Raw genomic sequence first — 15,234 nt, forward strand, 5'->3', positions numbered from 1 at the left:
CCACCCCCGGTGAAGGCTGAGGGATCCAGATGCGACACTCTCGTGAGCCAAGGATGCCCAGGTATTCGGCCTCAGTTCCGTTTCTCGATAATGCTCTTTCCCGTCAAACGGAACTCAGTGGTGGCCGCAAGCTGCTTTTTGCTCGATGTAAACACTCCTGCGGATATACACAGCTGATTGTGACGACACGACGACAACAACGGTGGTGGCACCAATATAAGTGCTCCACGACAGGGAGGTCTTTAAGACTTCGACTGCGTCGGCGGATTTCTAGATCAGAACTGCCTTCTGCACTCATTTGAGAGCTCTCTGACAGCAGGTCGAACCTTATCCACGGTTCATGAATTTGCTCGACCTCGAAAGAAGAGAGTAGGACCCATCGAAATACAGTTTACGAAGTCCGTCATCCCCGTAGATATTAGATTCGATGCCGGCTTCAAGCCGCGAGGATGACAGCACTCAGCACTCTCTGCAGGTCCGGACCGGGGTCCGCTTTCGCATAGAATCTTGGATCCCGCAGTCTCAAGCGCAGCTTCAGAAAGACAGCGATTTTGCCCCTTCAGTCAGGCACTTGTGGAATCCTGCACGCTTCTTCGTGAATATAGGGATTGTCGGGACGGTCGAATGATCATCATGGTTTTATATGAATGAATTTATTTTCGAAATCCGTGAGGTAAGAAATCATTGTGACGAGCCTGAAAAGAAGCCTTCGAAGCGATCCCAACTGCCTGATATCCACTTGATAATTCAGCCGCGATAATGAGCGGATTCGGAAACACTTCGTTACTTCCGAAGACAGTCATATTGCACCGTGGCGGAATCATACTCGTGGTGGCCGAATGACAGAGTAGGTACATTGATTGATTCATCTTGATCTTTTCTATTCACATATGATCCTTCTCGATTCAGGGGCTGATTCCTCAATCCAGAGATTGATCCCTTTCAATTCAAGAAACATGCACCCGTGACCCGTGACCGAGCACGATGCGGGGGAGTTTCCACATTAGGAAAAAGTCCACGGCGTGACCAGGTGGTTTGAGACGTTTTTTTCCCTCATTCCCTTACTGCGGAACCGATGCGCAGGGGCCGCATCTCAATAAGAAGCCACCGCATGCACCGCCTAGTATCGGGGCGACATCATCAGGTTGAGCAATACCTGGCTCGTCTTCGATCTGAGCTCCACAAAACTTTCCGTGTCGTCTCTGATGCAGCTCCTGATGGCTCGTTTCGAGTCTGCCTGTGAGTTGCGAAAATTGGGAGAAGAAATTTTTCATACCAAGTTCGTACTAATTCCCCCGGACTTGTCGAGTTTTGCCGAGCCTCGTTTGCTGGAAGGTTTCTTACCGCAGCCTTCCGATTCCGATTCTTCCTCCGGACTCCTGACCGACCCCGATCTCCGAGAGTCCTCGAATCGTATCATAAATAAGGGAAAGCCTGGTCCGAGGGGGGACATACGAACAGAAATTCAGAGCAATAGATAGACTGGAAACTCACGCACTATATGGAGGCAGAGGAACACAAGGGGCTGTAGAAGGGACATGAAGCCGAAATCTAGTCCACATTCTCAAGGGAGGTGAATATTTTATGGAGTCGGTGACACCCGCGGTAAAAGCCACTCAATCAGACCCTCGTTGTTCGCCGCTCTGCCATCGTCCCCCATCCTCTCTGACTGACTTACTGAGCCATGTTTCTGAAGTCAGGTGGAGGAAATTCGCTCGCCTCGCTTTTAGCCTCGGTCGCTAACTGACGCGGTACAAGTCGATACACGAGATCCTGCTCCGGTCAGACGGATTCGTCCCGGCAAATGCTTCGCAGCCAATGGTTCAGGCTCATTATTACCTATCAGGATGAAATCCTCATCATTCGCGTTTCTCCCGGTCTGGGACATTCACTGCACCGTTTTTCGCCGTGATATCAGCTGAGCTGCACCGAGCGGGAAGGATGGGAGCAACCCGAATCCGCAACTCCCGGCCGAGCACCGAGGCATTCAATGCGTCACGGGAACGACTACGGTGGTCAGCGCCGCTGGAAATCGACGCCACTCGATGCTCAATGCAGGAGGTGTATCGCCGGTCGGTCTGATGGCTCGCGATAAAAGCACAAGTCTATCTATCCCAAACAATGTCAGCAATTAGGCTCCGATTTGCAGCGGTTACCTCACCCGATGTCCCCGTTGCAAACGAGCCAGCTCGCCGCCTTTATGACAGGGCTTTATCCGCGACGAAGCGCTCGCTCTCAGATCGTGGGCACTATATGCCGTCTCGGTGCGCACCCGCCCGCCCGCTCGCTCACCCACCATACCGGAGGGGTGCACTATGTACATATGTGTAGCGAGCGAGCGACAGATAGATAGACAGATAGAGAGAAATATAGAAAGACAAGAGTGGGGGAGAGAGTGTAATGTATCTGTTTTGGATGGGGGCGCGGACGACCGGTTGCATTATTCGTCGACATGAGTCAGGAGGCGTGATGGCGAAATGAACACTGACTTTGCAGCGCAGGCTTTGGTTTTCCTTGTACCTGAGCGGGCCGCGGCGCACTCGCGACCGCAGCTTCCGCGATGTTTCTTTTCCCGCCTCAACGGAAGAAGTTCAGGATGGGCTCCTCTGCTTGGTCTTCGAGGCCACCTGACGTCCCGTCTGTAAATACGGGAAAAAATAAACTCGAAATGCGGAATCGAGGCGATTCCGCAGGAGAAATCCTAATTTCACTGAATGGGGTGATGTTTGACTTTAATCTAATAGATTGATTTCCGTTTATTGTCAGTTACCGTCCTTCGATTTACGATCGTCTTCATGTTCGCGATCGTCTTCGTTATGCTCTCTCAAGGCGTTTCGTCATCGTAATCTAGCGAAGTTTCTTCTGTGTACAAACTTTGACTCTTTTCGAGTCCTTAATCGCTACATACATTGCAACTCCGATCCGTGTTCGCTCCTTACAGACCAACTCCGACCGTATACTTCCTGTTCACTCCATGGGTGACCCGGTCTCTGCCTCGATACTCCGGTCCGGCAGATTACCGAGGTTCCCTGAAGGTTTTGATATTTTGCTTTCCGAAATCGCTCAGCTTCTCCATCACTCCCGCCGCCTCCCTATCCCTACTCAGATCGGTGAGGGAGTGGGAGTTCGTCCTATTGTCGGGGAACGGATCTTGGCACCGTCTCCGGTGATTCCGTCTCGAAGCGTCTCTCGCTCATTTATTCGATCAATCAATCGACTCAATATTCCGATTCGACTATCGAGTAAGCCCGCCTATTGGATTTCTGAGGAAGAATACTTAAGGGCTTGAAGGTTCATCTCGTTCATCGATCCATCCCGCTTATGTACAAGAAGTGCCAACTACCGTATCCCTCCGATTCAGATTGTTGTAACTAGATACATTGCAATCCCTAGAGCTAAGAGTCGAGAACGACCGACGTCATCGGGTGCCGTTCCGGGATGGTCACAGTTGTCCGAATCCCCGGGATCGTCGTTATCAGCTGATTCCCCTCCATCGGATGCTCCTTCAGTTCCAGAGCACGTTCGAATCCAGCATCGAAGGCCAGCTCTGCAGTTGGGGATACCCGAAATCGTTTCCTGAACAAGAAGTCGTTGACTGGAAGATGAAGCCATCGGTGAGTGTTTCCCCATCCACGGAGCTCGATCGAGAGGCTATAGAGCGGCGATCTCCATCTCGGAATAGCTTTCGGAACTCTTGGAGAATGGGCTAGAGGGCGAGAGAGGAAAAAGGAGGAATGCATATCCCGACGGGGAACGGAGGTGAGAATTCAACGGAATAGCGGGAATTCAACGGGGAGAACGGGATCAATTTCTGGGAAATACCCCGGTTCTGTGCGGCTACGATTCCTCGATCATATTCTGCTCACCTGCGACAACGGAGGTCCAAGACTCGTTGGGGGAGCCGAGATGGGACTCTGTCGTAAGGGGTTCAGAGGAGGAAGCTGGGGCGGCATCGGATTCAAGGGTACCGACGACGGTGGTGGAGGCGGCCATCGAGGAGGTTCTGGGGCTGAACCGAAAGAACACAGCGTGTCCGCAGACGACATGACCCCGAACGGAGGTAGAGAATGCGATGGCAGCAAGGGACCGCCCGACGATCGGAACACCGAGGAGCTCTTCTTGCGTTTTTTCCATTTCGCCCGCCTATTCTGGAACCAGACCTGCAACAAAGGACATAAGGCGTTATCATGACTTTCTCGAGGAAGCTCCAAATCACGGTCGAATCATCGGCGAGCGGGTTCTTGTCGAGTATTCAGAAATAACCCTTCAGCCCTTGAGGGAGAACATCGATACGAGAGGAGCTATCGTGAGGGGAGTTCGAGCCTCGTTCCAGTAGGTACAGGCCTGCTCGGATCAAGATCCGCCTGTCCGTATCATAGTTCGGCCCCATGTGGAAGGGGTCACCGTTTCCCTCTCAGTCGCTCCGTTCGGGATCGACTGGCTGAGTGAGCTGTAGGACGACGGGCGAATCGAGGAAATACCAACGTCACGGGTGTCTTCCCCGACTCTGTTTCCCTTCATTCCAGCAGCTCGGGCTCAAGCCCAGCTTGGCTCTGGGAGCGACAACGAAATCAAGGGAACGAACATTCAATATCGGGTATCTGCCGGCGAGTCTGTCGTCAGGTCGTTTCACCGGTCGCTTGATCGGAAGCGCAGTCTTCTCTGTAGTAGTAGGAATTTAATAAAGAGCGCACCGTGGTGTCGCGTGTCCCGCAGTTATTCCCCCACAGCTGAGGCAGTCCTCTCGCATGAGCTCTATAGCTTTTCATCTCGCAGGTGGTTAGAGGACACGTGTACCTACCAAGTCGACACATGCCGAGATTGAGTTGCAATGCACGGTATTCGGGCGGGCCGGGAATGTTGTCGCTAGTCCGTTGATGGACTGCTCTATGGCAACGGTTTAATAAGCAGACCCTGAAATTTATCCCGCGAATACCTCGGATCCATCTGACCGGGGCTTGATCCACTCGGAGCTTTTCGATGGAAATCGACCCATAATTTCTTCAGTGAAGCAACAATCGGGTGAACTTCGGAATTGATAAACGATCGCTCAGGGACGATTCGCCGAAGAGACCACGCCAGACGCCATGTCGTCGAGACCTCGATGCCAAAAACGAAGTACGGAAATTCCGAGACGCTGACATTCTCTCGAGAAGCTCAAAGAGGCGAAGCACAAAAAGGCTGTGTTCTCTCATCTCGCAAATCAGGGAACCTTTGAAGCGTAGAGCCTTCTCGTCAGAGATATTCGTGATCCCCGTTTTCGGGTTAAATATCTGATCCGCTTTGCGGATATCTCCGGAGCTGTGGTCAGCGAATCGTTAGTGACAGTCGCTCGTTCTCACCCCGGACGGGCACGCGGTCTGACTCGACAGTCTCGGTGGAGACGAAATCCTGAGATTCCTGTCGATATCAGCTGCTTTTCGGCAATTATTGCTGATGTCGGGTGATGTCTCCCGGATAAGCTCGAGCGGGAGAAGACAGGTCCTCCAGGGGCACGTCAGTCGGGACGCCGGCGAGGAGTGAAACTCTCTCCCCTCATGGATATGGGAGGCAAACGCTCTTCTCTGTGCGGCGAGACCGCGGAACTGCCGGCATTGCGTCGTTGGTCGATCGATCTCCGCCTAGCAGTCTGCTTTTGCGAAGAGAGCGAGCGAGACGAGCCAAGAGGCCATGAGAGGGAATAGAACGAACTCGGAGGAGGGCGGACGTACGGACCAGCAGGGAAATAGGGGGAAGGGACCGAGGACGAGGTGACATCGAAAGCACATTTATATATGAGATGTGCGAGTGAGCGATCCGTTCCCGAGGGAACAGCTAATGGAGAGACACAGTGAGGGGAGTCGGCTACTGACTGAAGCTTGACTGGATGCCTGGCTAGATGGCGTACTGGCTGCCAAGAGAGCGAACGATGGGAAGGACGAAAGAAATGCCTTCGCTCGGATACATGGAAGGCAGCAGCAGAGATAACCGCCGCGGCTGCTCTTGCAAGCGAAAGATCTTTAGTGTTTCAACAAACGAGAGCCCAACGATATCTCGAAACGGATCGGTCGCAATCCCGACGGCGGACCGGGTACGCGTCATTCCTGCGTCCTGCAAGACTCCTGCAGCCCCAAAAGTATCGAGGTGGCAACTTCTTCCCAAATTCTATAGCTCGCCATTGCGGAAGCCAGAACTCGTTTGAGGAGTACCGCGGAGTCTCGACGAGAAAAAGTGTCAAGATGTTTGAAAAATGCTATTGAATATCTGCCTGATGAATGAGTGCATTTCACGACGTCCGCCGTGATTCACGGAGGGATTCCAGTCAAGCAGAGGAATATGACCCTTCGCACTACGTTGAGATTACTCGGGACTCGGGAGCAATGACGGCGCGTTGCGGGTAGCCGAGAGCACCGAGAGCTAGCCAGCTGAGGCGCGAACGAATTTGATGATCAAGATGAGAGCGGTGCGGTTTGGCTTCATGCACAAATCTGAATTTCCTCACCACGCAAGGCACGCCTCATTTGAGGATCAAGTGTGTATGCACAGAGTCTTTCACCACTAGAAGCGGGGGATCAGAGCTATAGAGTTGTGGCTGCCAGCCCCGGAAACGATCGCGACCCGGATGAATAATTCCGCCGGAATCGGGGATTATTCGAAATTCAGAGGAAACTGAAAACGAATAATTCAATCGGGACAAAGCGCGTGGTGAGGGTTCGACAACGATATCGACTCCTGCCTCTTCCTCTCCCCAGTCTCCTCCACAGTGCTCATTGAACCTCCAAGGTCCCGAGCTCCTTGTGGAATTCTCCTCAAGCCAACAAAAACCCCGGACTATTCTGACCGACAGCGATCTCACGATTCTTCGATCTTGTGGCTGTCTAACGCGCATCTTTGATGAAGCGCGACAGGGGACCTCCCAATGAGCCCACGACTCATTGTGGTGAGAGTCCTCAAAGACTATTCGGCACTGTCAGGAGCCGATTCCAGTCAGTTTGCAGTCTTCGGAGGTGCGCATTGGGATGCCTTAGTGATAGTTCACCGCTTGAGATTATGGCGGAGGGAATCTGTATCCAGGAACCGTAGGTCGAGACTAGTCAACACAACTTGTCTATAGAAACAGCGGCAGGACCAACTCCCCTCGGGATCAACGAGAGAAACTCTTCATAATGAATAGGTAGAACCGAAGTCACAGACAGATCACATCACTAGAGAGTCGCGCACGAGGGAAGACCGTAGATTAGGAGACGCTTTTCGGTAAATCGTGCCGTGAATTTCTCTCTCCTAGGAGCCCCCCAATTCAATCGAGCGGACCGCAGCAGAAGGGAAATTCCACTCAGGACGAGAATTGTGCGAATGGATAGGGATGACCTCGATAGGATTTCACGCCGATTTCTGGTCGTGTCGTTCCCCACACCCCCTTGAAACGCGGGAGAACAGGACCTGCCACTAGTCGGCGGACCCTGGCCATCAATAAGTTCACAAAAATCAGAAGCATTCTCAAGGTGTCGGAAACAAAGCGGGGAGTCCATAGGGGCGACCCACAATTTCTTTGAGTTCTGAAAGGGCCTCAATCCTGCCTCTCGTTGTCTATCTATGTTTGAAACAGCGGCGAGAACTCCCGAGTCTCCTGAAGTCGAATTGCGGATACGTCGGGGTATCCCCGAAGCGAGAAATCACAGAAGCTAGCAGGCCATCGCGATCGCTCTTTCGATCATCCCTCAGCTCGGCTCGGACCTGTTCTAAAATTTCGGGATTTTCCTGGGACTGAGTCCTAGCGTCGAGTTGCGTCATTCGATATGAGGCAAAGACATCGGAATCCGACGAGCCATTCTTGGCAACGGTTACTCCACGCGCTTGAGCTCTCATAGGAGGCAAATCGAAAGAAACTTCAGAGCCAACTTCAGAGGATCTTCCTGTCTATTCGCAAGAGGAACTCCAGGGAGTTCCATGATAGCGAGCCGGAAAAATCGCGGGAAGCAAGTTCCTTTCGTCCGACTCGAGTCACTTCCGCCACTGAAGGAACCTCGAAGGCCAGACAGTCACATTTCTGTCTATCTGTTACCGCAGTGTCCTCTTGGCTTCACACACAGCTTGAGCCTCCGCTGCCACCGCCGCCGGCCGCGGAGTCTGTGCCATAATGCAGTGGGGTCGTGAGTTCTGTGGTGCAAGTGGCTCGTCGGAACGCTCGAACCCGATGCGCTTGGCGGAGTCAGCCCATCGTCGCCCACGTTCACACTCGCGAGGGCCAGCGCTCTTTTTCTAGTCGGGGTTTTGATCGAGACCCACCCGCTGCTGGAGGAAGGCCGACATCGTTTTCGACTTTGCTGAATGCCGACAATACCGGCGTTCAGCGCGAGTGAGATGTCAAAAAATCGACTCTGCGAGTGAGTTAGAGACAACCGGTAACACGTAATTAAGAACGCTACACTCGAGGAATGGCGGAGAGGAGAGCGTTGGTAGGAGAAGTCCCTCCTCCTACCGCACAGACGCTCCGCCCAAAATCGATGGAAGCAAAAGCAAAAGGGAGCCGAAGTATATCGAAGCTGTCGATTGCTTTTCCCGGACACAGCAGACATTTCCCACTTCTTGCTGCTGCTGCTGTCGCCGCCGCGCCGCCGTTGTCGTCGTCGTTGCCACAACCCCCGGTGGAGCCGCTGCGCCGGTGCTGCCACCCTCTACGTCCGGGCGTGTGTGGCACAGAATTCCATCGAATGCTTGAGCTTCTGCACGCTCGAGGACTTCGCCGGGGACGAATGCTGTTCCCGGAAACCCCACGGAGGAGTATTGCGAATTCGCTCCCGAAACAATCGACTCGTTCCGGGCAGCTCTATTCTTTTTCCATGGATGCGTGAATGACGAATTGGTGAAAATTAAAGAAAAAAACCAAGGACGGAAATTTTCCTTCGACGAAAACCCACCTGAACCCGCGATTCAGTGAGACCGATGCGCATGGCGAGCTCTTCGCGCATGAAAATGTCAGGGTAGTGGGTTTTAGAGAAACTTCGCTCGAGTTCCTGCAACTGAGCTGGGGTGAATCTTGTACGGTGACGTTTCTGCTTTGATGAAGGCTTATCCTCACAACTGCTTGTAATAGTTCCTGGAAGGATCGAATAAGTCAGTTGTTTCCGTCGCGCCGTCATGAATAATCCCTCTGGAATCACTACAAGTCCCGGAATTCCCCTCCGCCGTTGTCTGGAGTCTCTGCACGGTTACCCGCTTCGTATGTCTACCGCAATCTCGGATTCCTTGCCGTGTGTCTGGCAAGACCATATTGTAATTTTTTGTCCCTCGTAAAAATTTCACTTAAAATGTATCTGTATCCCCATGATCTCGTCCATCCGTTTCATTTGTTGTCTGAGAGTGTTTGTCTGCTCTCGGTACGTCTGTCTTCCGACACCGTATCCCAACGCTGTTCAATTATGCACCAGCGATGGCGGGACAACAGACAGCTGCTCTGGCATCCGCAGCATCTGTTGGTGCTCCGGATCTGATTGGCGTCTCGACACAAATATCATCGTAGCGCATACCAGGGAAGGAAGGAGCCATGGAATTTCATTCTTCCATCAATTCGGCTCATTTGCCGTGCCCTTCGAAAAACAGAGGAAGAGGGATTCCGGAAAAACGCGGGGACGTCGTACTTCCCGTCCGCCAATCATGTTTACCTGAAGACACGTTGTGATGGATGAGCTGAACGCCCGACGAAAGATTTCCTGTGTGATGCATCGAGATCGGTGGGTGCTCGAGCAGGTGGAGTGAAGTTTGAGGTGGGTTCTGGCCCAATGAAGCTGCCATAGAGGCCGATATTGGGCCTCCGGAATCGAGTGACTTCATCGACCCCGATATGAGAGCTTCGGTCGACGACTGTGTGTGAAGTTCATCTTTGACTGAAAAGAGCGCATTCACTTGTAGCTCAAAGTTGCGGATCCATGCGATTGATTCACCTACGGCGAACGGGGAGGTTTCATCCGGGAGCCGAACGGTCGAGCACTTCCGATGCAAAGCGAAAAACGTCGACGCATCGATGGATGATATTTTTCGCAAGGATGGATTATGTTCCAGGGGATGCATCGGCCGATGTGTTTGTCTCTACCGATGCCTCGGATGTGAGTTTGGTGTTGCCATGCTGCCGACGCGGATGCAGGAGTGGGTCACTTAAGGCTTATTGTGGGCAAGCGAATCCCGAATCGGCTGGGTGGGCAGACGGCGGCGGGTGGTCAACCAGCCGGGCCCAAACAGGGCAATACCGGTGAATAATGATACTGATGGCGTTGCAATAAACGGGAAAGGCTCTCATAAATACTGACCGTCCGCTCTCTTCGGTGGTCGACGGGCTCCGGTCGAGGAGAAATAAAGCCACCATCGGTACTACATATAACGGAGCCCACTTGTAGTCGAATTCAAGGATGATTTTTGGGGATCGCCGATGTCTCAGTTTAAGGGTATGAAAAACGCCGTCCGGTGCGATGGATGGGTTGAACACAACTGGTTTATTATTAAGAACATGCACATCGCTATGATATGGAGAGAGCCGCACGCGGCTTATTTGAATCACTTATCTCTTCTAAATTTTACATGGACTAGATCGTCCAATCTTGGATTAATTGACACCACTTGACGCAGAGCCGAAGTGTTCCCGATCCGACTCTCGGTTTGGGAGGATCTCCCTGCCTCAATCATCTCGCTCCCTGGTCAGAGGCCGTCTAAAGAGAGAAGACTTTTCGCCGGAACTCCACCGACCTCCCCAACGATCGCGAGCCGACCGGTCTCGATCGGCGCTTGAGACCGACTACAGATACGCGGTGGGTTCGTCAATTCACCGTACCACGCTGCTGAGAGAATAGCTCTTTGTCCGACTGACGGTGAGTCTGACTGGCACGAGCAGTCGGAGGGACCGGTTAGACTCGGGCGTTTTCCATCGAACGTTTCGAGGCAATACCAAGTGCCCGGTGGGGGGTCTATTGCTTGTGTTATTGCCCACAAACCTGGCGCGGCGGGCAGCCTGCCAGCGACTCGGCTGAGCGGCTGGTCTTGCACCTAGATTTGCGCTACCGGGACGAGTCTTCGAAGGGCGGGGAAGCGGGCGTGCAGGAAGACTGCATAGGAAGCCTTCTGGTGGGTGTCGGGTTCGAGCCCGTGTTCAGTGTTCACGCGTGCTCGGGGCTCTGTGCGAGAGGCTGCAGAGGAACTCGTGAACTACAACAGTGTATTAAGAAAACCGGCGAGTCTCAGCCGTAAACTTGTTTATGGTAGTCGAGGGATATCCGGAACAACAAGTTGAACAACAGGGTAATCGCCCCGCCCGTACGGCGCTCTCAGGAAAGAGGAGCGGAAAGGAATGAGGTACCTGAGTCGACGAAGAGATACAAGAGTGAACAGTAAGACAGGGAATCGAGCACGGAGATCATTGCATTGCGAGGGGGCCTCGCCTCGCTTTCCCAGAGACTTCCTCGACCCTGAATCGACGCGATCTGAGGCCAACATCCCGGTTCTCGTCCAACTCAATATGGAGATAAGGAGCACCATGCCTCGAGGAACACACAGCGGATGGACGGATTCGGTCATCGGATGTCTTCGGAAGGCTCACGTCAGCTACAGTGCCGATGACTACGAATGAATACGACGAGTGAAAGCTCCCTCTGCGGGTCGGGTTTCTGAAGGTTTTACCCCGAGGCAGCGAAAACCGCGAGATCATCCTCGTCCACGGAACGCGAATCGTGACGGATCTCGTTTCACTGAGTCCTCCGTTCTCGATTTCGTAGGAATCGACCAAAATTTCCCTGCTGCTGGCTGACCTCGGAGGCTGCGACTCGCAGCTGAATAAAATTATTATTCATCTATCGACCCGAGATCCCACCATCGTCCATGAGGCGCCAACTTTTTCTAGATTTCTTTCCCATTGGAGTAGAGTGATCTCCGTGAAGAACGAGAAATTGATTGGAGCCGCGACTAGGGGTCCATCGGTCTTACCTGCGTCGATGAGTGACGGCGGATTGCTATCGCAATAGTTTCTCAACAAAAGACTGAACTGGATTCGTTGGCGGTCTTTGCTCAGGGCTGATCCCAGAGAACTCAATGTGGCGAGTTCTTTATCAGCCTCGAGCACTTCGAGATCTCCGTGGAGATGACTTGATGGCCTCGTGAGGGCGGCTGACGATTCAAGGAGCGATGGCGGCAAGGCCATGGACAGATCGGCACCCGCCGATGCGAATCATGCGGGACGATTATGTTGTCCGCCCCGAACGAATTCCTGGAATAGGGAGAAATCGTTACAGATCTCAGACGATCACGTAATTGCAGCATGTACGGAGATTTGGCGTTGACAGAGGCTCTGCCTGGATTTCGGATCCAGGAAATATTTCCGTTCGGTATGCTCCGGGAATTGGCTTGTCTTTCCGTTTTTATTCATTCCGGAGCCGACTCCGGAGCACTTCGAAAGCGAGAGTTGTGGTCTCGGTTTCCGGCCTCGGGGTGAGCGCGGTTTCGACCTGTGCCTCTGCGGATGATCGAAATTTCACAGCTCGGATTCCCATGCATGGGTATGGATGTGTTTGTGCGACTCTGCGCGCACTGAGTCCTTGTGTTTTCTATGCGAAGCGTCGTCTCCGTTCCATAAGTTCCCATTGAAACTCCCCGCATGGCAGCAGTATGTTCCGCTTTCGCGAGCACAAAACGACAACTTATGGCCGCTCCACAGCCTCAACACCGAACGGGAAGACTCCCAAGAAGGACGTTGAAGACGACATGTTCGTGTCTCTTCGTTCGTCTCTGTTTTCCGTCGGTGTTGCCAGCAGACCTCCCATAGCAACTCTCCACGGCTTCATCCCCAAAACGTGTTCTAATCACGACTTAGCACCCACCAGAGCCGTCTGCCCAACCCACCGACCGACCATAGGGATTGAGATCCACGACCGACGACGACAGAACCCCTTGTCGGAGTGCTGGGTTCTGAATGTGGTCGCCGGGTGGCAACACGGGCGGCCCTCGAAGAACGAACGTTCGGATCATCTCTCATAAATTGTCTCGCCTGAATCCGCGGGATTTGCGAGAGCCAAAACCGCTTGAGCGTGACTCGAGCGAAAGATGGTGCGGCGATGCCAACAGAGCGACCGACCGCTCTGGCGAACTCGGCTGCAGCGGCTTGACATTTGCCGCAGGCAGAGGAGAGAAGGAACGAGAGGAAGGGCTTGCTCTCAACGATGAGAGGCAGCCGCCACGGTTGCTTATCGCTGGAGCTAAACTCTCACGCGTACACAAACGCGCGGACACATTCACACACGAGCGCTCTCGAAGACACATTCGTGCTGCTCGCTTGCCACTGCGCAGCTCTTCTCGAAAGGGTTGGGACGATGCAGCGATTGCACGGTAAATGAATTCACCTCCTGCATCGGAACGCCTCGTTTTTCTCTCGATCGCTCGGAGCTCGGCGAGCCTTGAGAGACAATCAGCAGAGGGGGAAAGAGTTCATTCGTGCGAGGTCGCAATCGGTCCCGTATTTTCACGAGCCATTTCCCATAAACTGTTTTCCGTAGAAAAAACGTCAAAAACTTAAACGGAAAAAACACAGGAAAAATCGCCCCTGGAAACCTTCAAAAATTCCGGACGCCCGTCGCAGACCGCGCGGAGTTCTAAGGTCCAATCATGAGCCTCACGACGCAGTCAGTAGTCAGATTCGTGAGAAAATATCCTCCAGGTGGCCTCCTGTATGTTTCTACCGATCGGGTCCGATAGACCCCGCAATGGCTGCCGAGGACTCGATCAGATCTACCCCGCAGCCCCCGAGTGGAGCTGATACCGTCAGGTTACGGTTCCTATCGGTGGAGTATTCCGATTTCTCTCGGTGTGAGGCTCATTCGTCGTGAATGCTTACGATCCTCACCAGAATGTCTTTCCATCGGAGAGGTACGAGCTGAGGTGTACCACGCAATCCCAAAAATCAAGGATGACTTCAGGAGACTCGGTGAGACTGCTCCTCCAATCATGAGACTCCGAGGCCACAGCACTTTGTGGTATACTAGCTCCGTACTGTCGGAACGATTCGAGTGAAATTCGACCCGAGAAATGGTTGAAACTTCTTCAAGACCGAGTACAGCTTGCTCCACGATTCGACGCCCCATTCCATAGCAGATATTCCGTCCTGAGTTTATGTATCGGCGTGTCTGGCTGGAATATATGGCGAGAGGAACCCAAAATATCCCGACAAAGGCGCATCCCCTGCCGTGTTCTGCGAACTAAGACCGAAGTGGCGAAGTCTCAGGTGGATACAATCAAGTTGTGCTTTAGTGATTCTCCCTCGTTTGTCGACGGAAAGCAACTTGATACCCGGGAGAAACCTGTTCAATGTGTAGTGTAGCGTGACTCCGCCAGGATTTGTGGCTTCCGAGCATTTGAGTCATGTCTCAGTCGAGTGATTTCTTCTCGACTTTCGCCCTGACTCTCTGTGTCGTCCCTAGCTCACCCGCTTGGTCGGACTGGCTGATCCTTATTCTCTTGAGGCGGCTAGTCTGCCGAGAGAGCAGTCAGCGAGCTCTGAGTCCCCTGACGTGCTTTATTAATTTATTACGCTGGACGTCAAGGAATCCCCCCATTAACAGTAAATTTTTGTCGTATCGAGAACCGATGCGACAGTGGGGTCATCAGAGAAAGGAAAGAACAGGACTCGAGCGGCTACAAGCGAAAGAAGGACGAACTCTGCCACTAAGTTGCTGGCTTCACAGGAGGCATCTCCGTTCAGATTTTCCAGGAAGAAGAGAACGAACACGCGAGCCGCATTCGACTCCACCATCAAAAAAGGATCCGATGGGGCCGTTTTCGCTTCGAAAATTGGGAACGTCCTGACCGGGGAGAGCAGTACGGGAGACGGAAGAGATCATCCCGTTGCGGGGAACTATGGACCATTGTAATTGTCTGCACAGATCGTACCGCGGAATGAGACCTGGGTCACTCACACCTCGGGTTCTCTCTTGGCGTTTTCAAATTCGCGCGTTGCCAGAAGCACGTAGTCGCTCAGAAGGGACAGGGGGTCAGAGCCTGAGAGAAAATGAGAGAGATGAACCCGGAATTCATCGAGGAATTCTCCCGATCATAGGACGGATACCCCTCGATCGATGGAGTACTCGATGCTCAGGGTCTCCGCGGAGAGGACCGAAAACAAGGACCATTCTCTGGGTTTCGGATGCTTGCGGGAGGAGCTCTCCGATAAGGAAAACTCGAGATTCGGTGAGCGGTTGTCAACGGAGTGTCAGAATCTTGACGTGA

General features: G+C 53.0%; 1 protein-coding gene across 1 annotated transcript; it reads right to left on the minus strand.

Annotated features, from left to right (window-relative positions):
- Positions 1–3,505: 3,505 nt before the first annotated feature.
- On the minus strand, positions 3,506–10,463 carry LOC100897599 (homeobox protein orthopedia B). Its single transcript, XM_018639613.1, has 5 exons — positions 10,284–10,463; positions 9,642–9,863; positions 8,898–9,076; positions 3,867–4,160; positions 3,506–3,706 (listed from the first exon to the last, which is right to left on the minus strand). Exons 2-5 carry the CDS (start codon positions 9,808–9,810, stop codon positions 3,506–3,508), a joined length of 843 nt encoding a protein of 280 aa, XP_018495129.1. The 5' UTR covers positions 9,811–9,863; positions 10,284–10,463.
- Between the last annotated feature and the right edge of the window lie 4,771 nt (positions 10,464–15,234).

The sequence above is a fragment of the Galendromus occidentalis genome, unplaced genomic scaffold (genome assembly GCF_000255335.2).
Source record: "Galendromus occidentalis unplaced genomic scaffold, Mocc_1.1 scf7180000077448, whole genome shotgun sequence".
NCBI classification, from domain to species: Eukaryota; Metazoa; Arthropoda; class Arachnida; order Mesostigmata; family Phytoseiidae; genus Galendromus; species Galendromus occidentalis.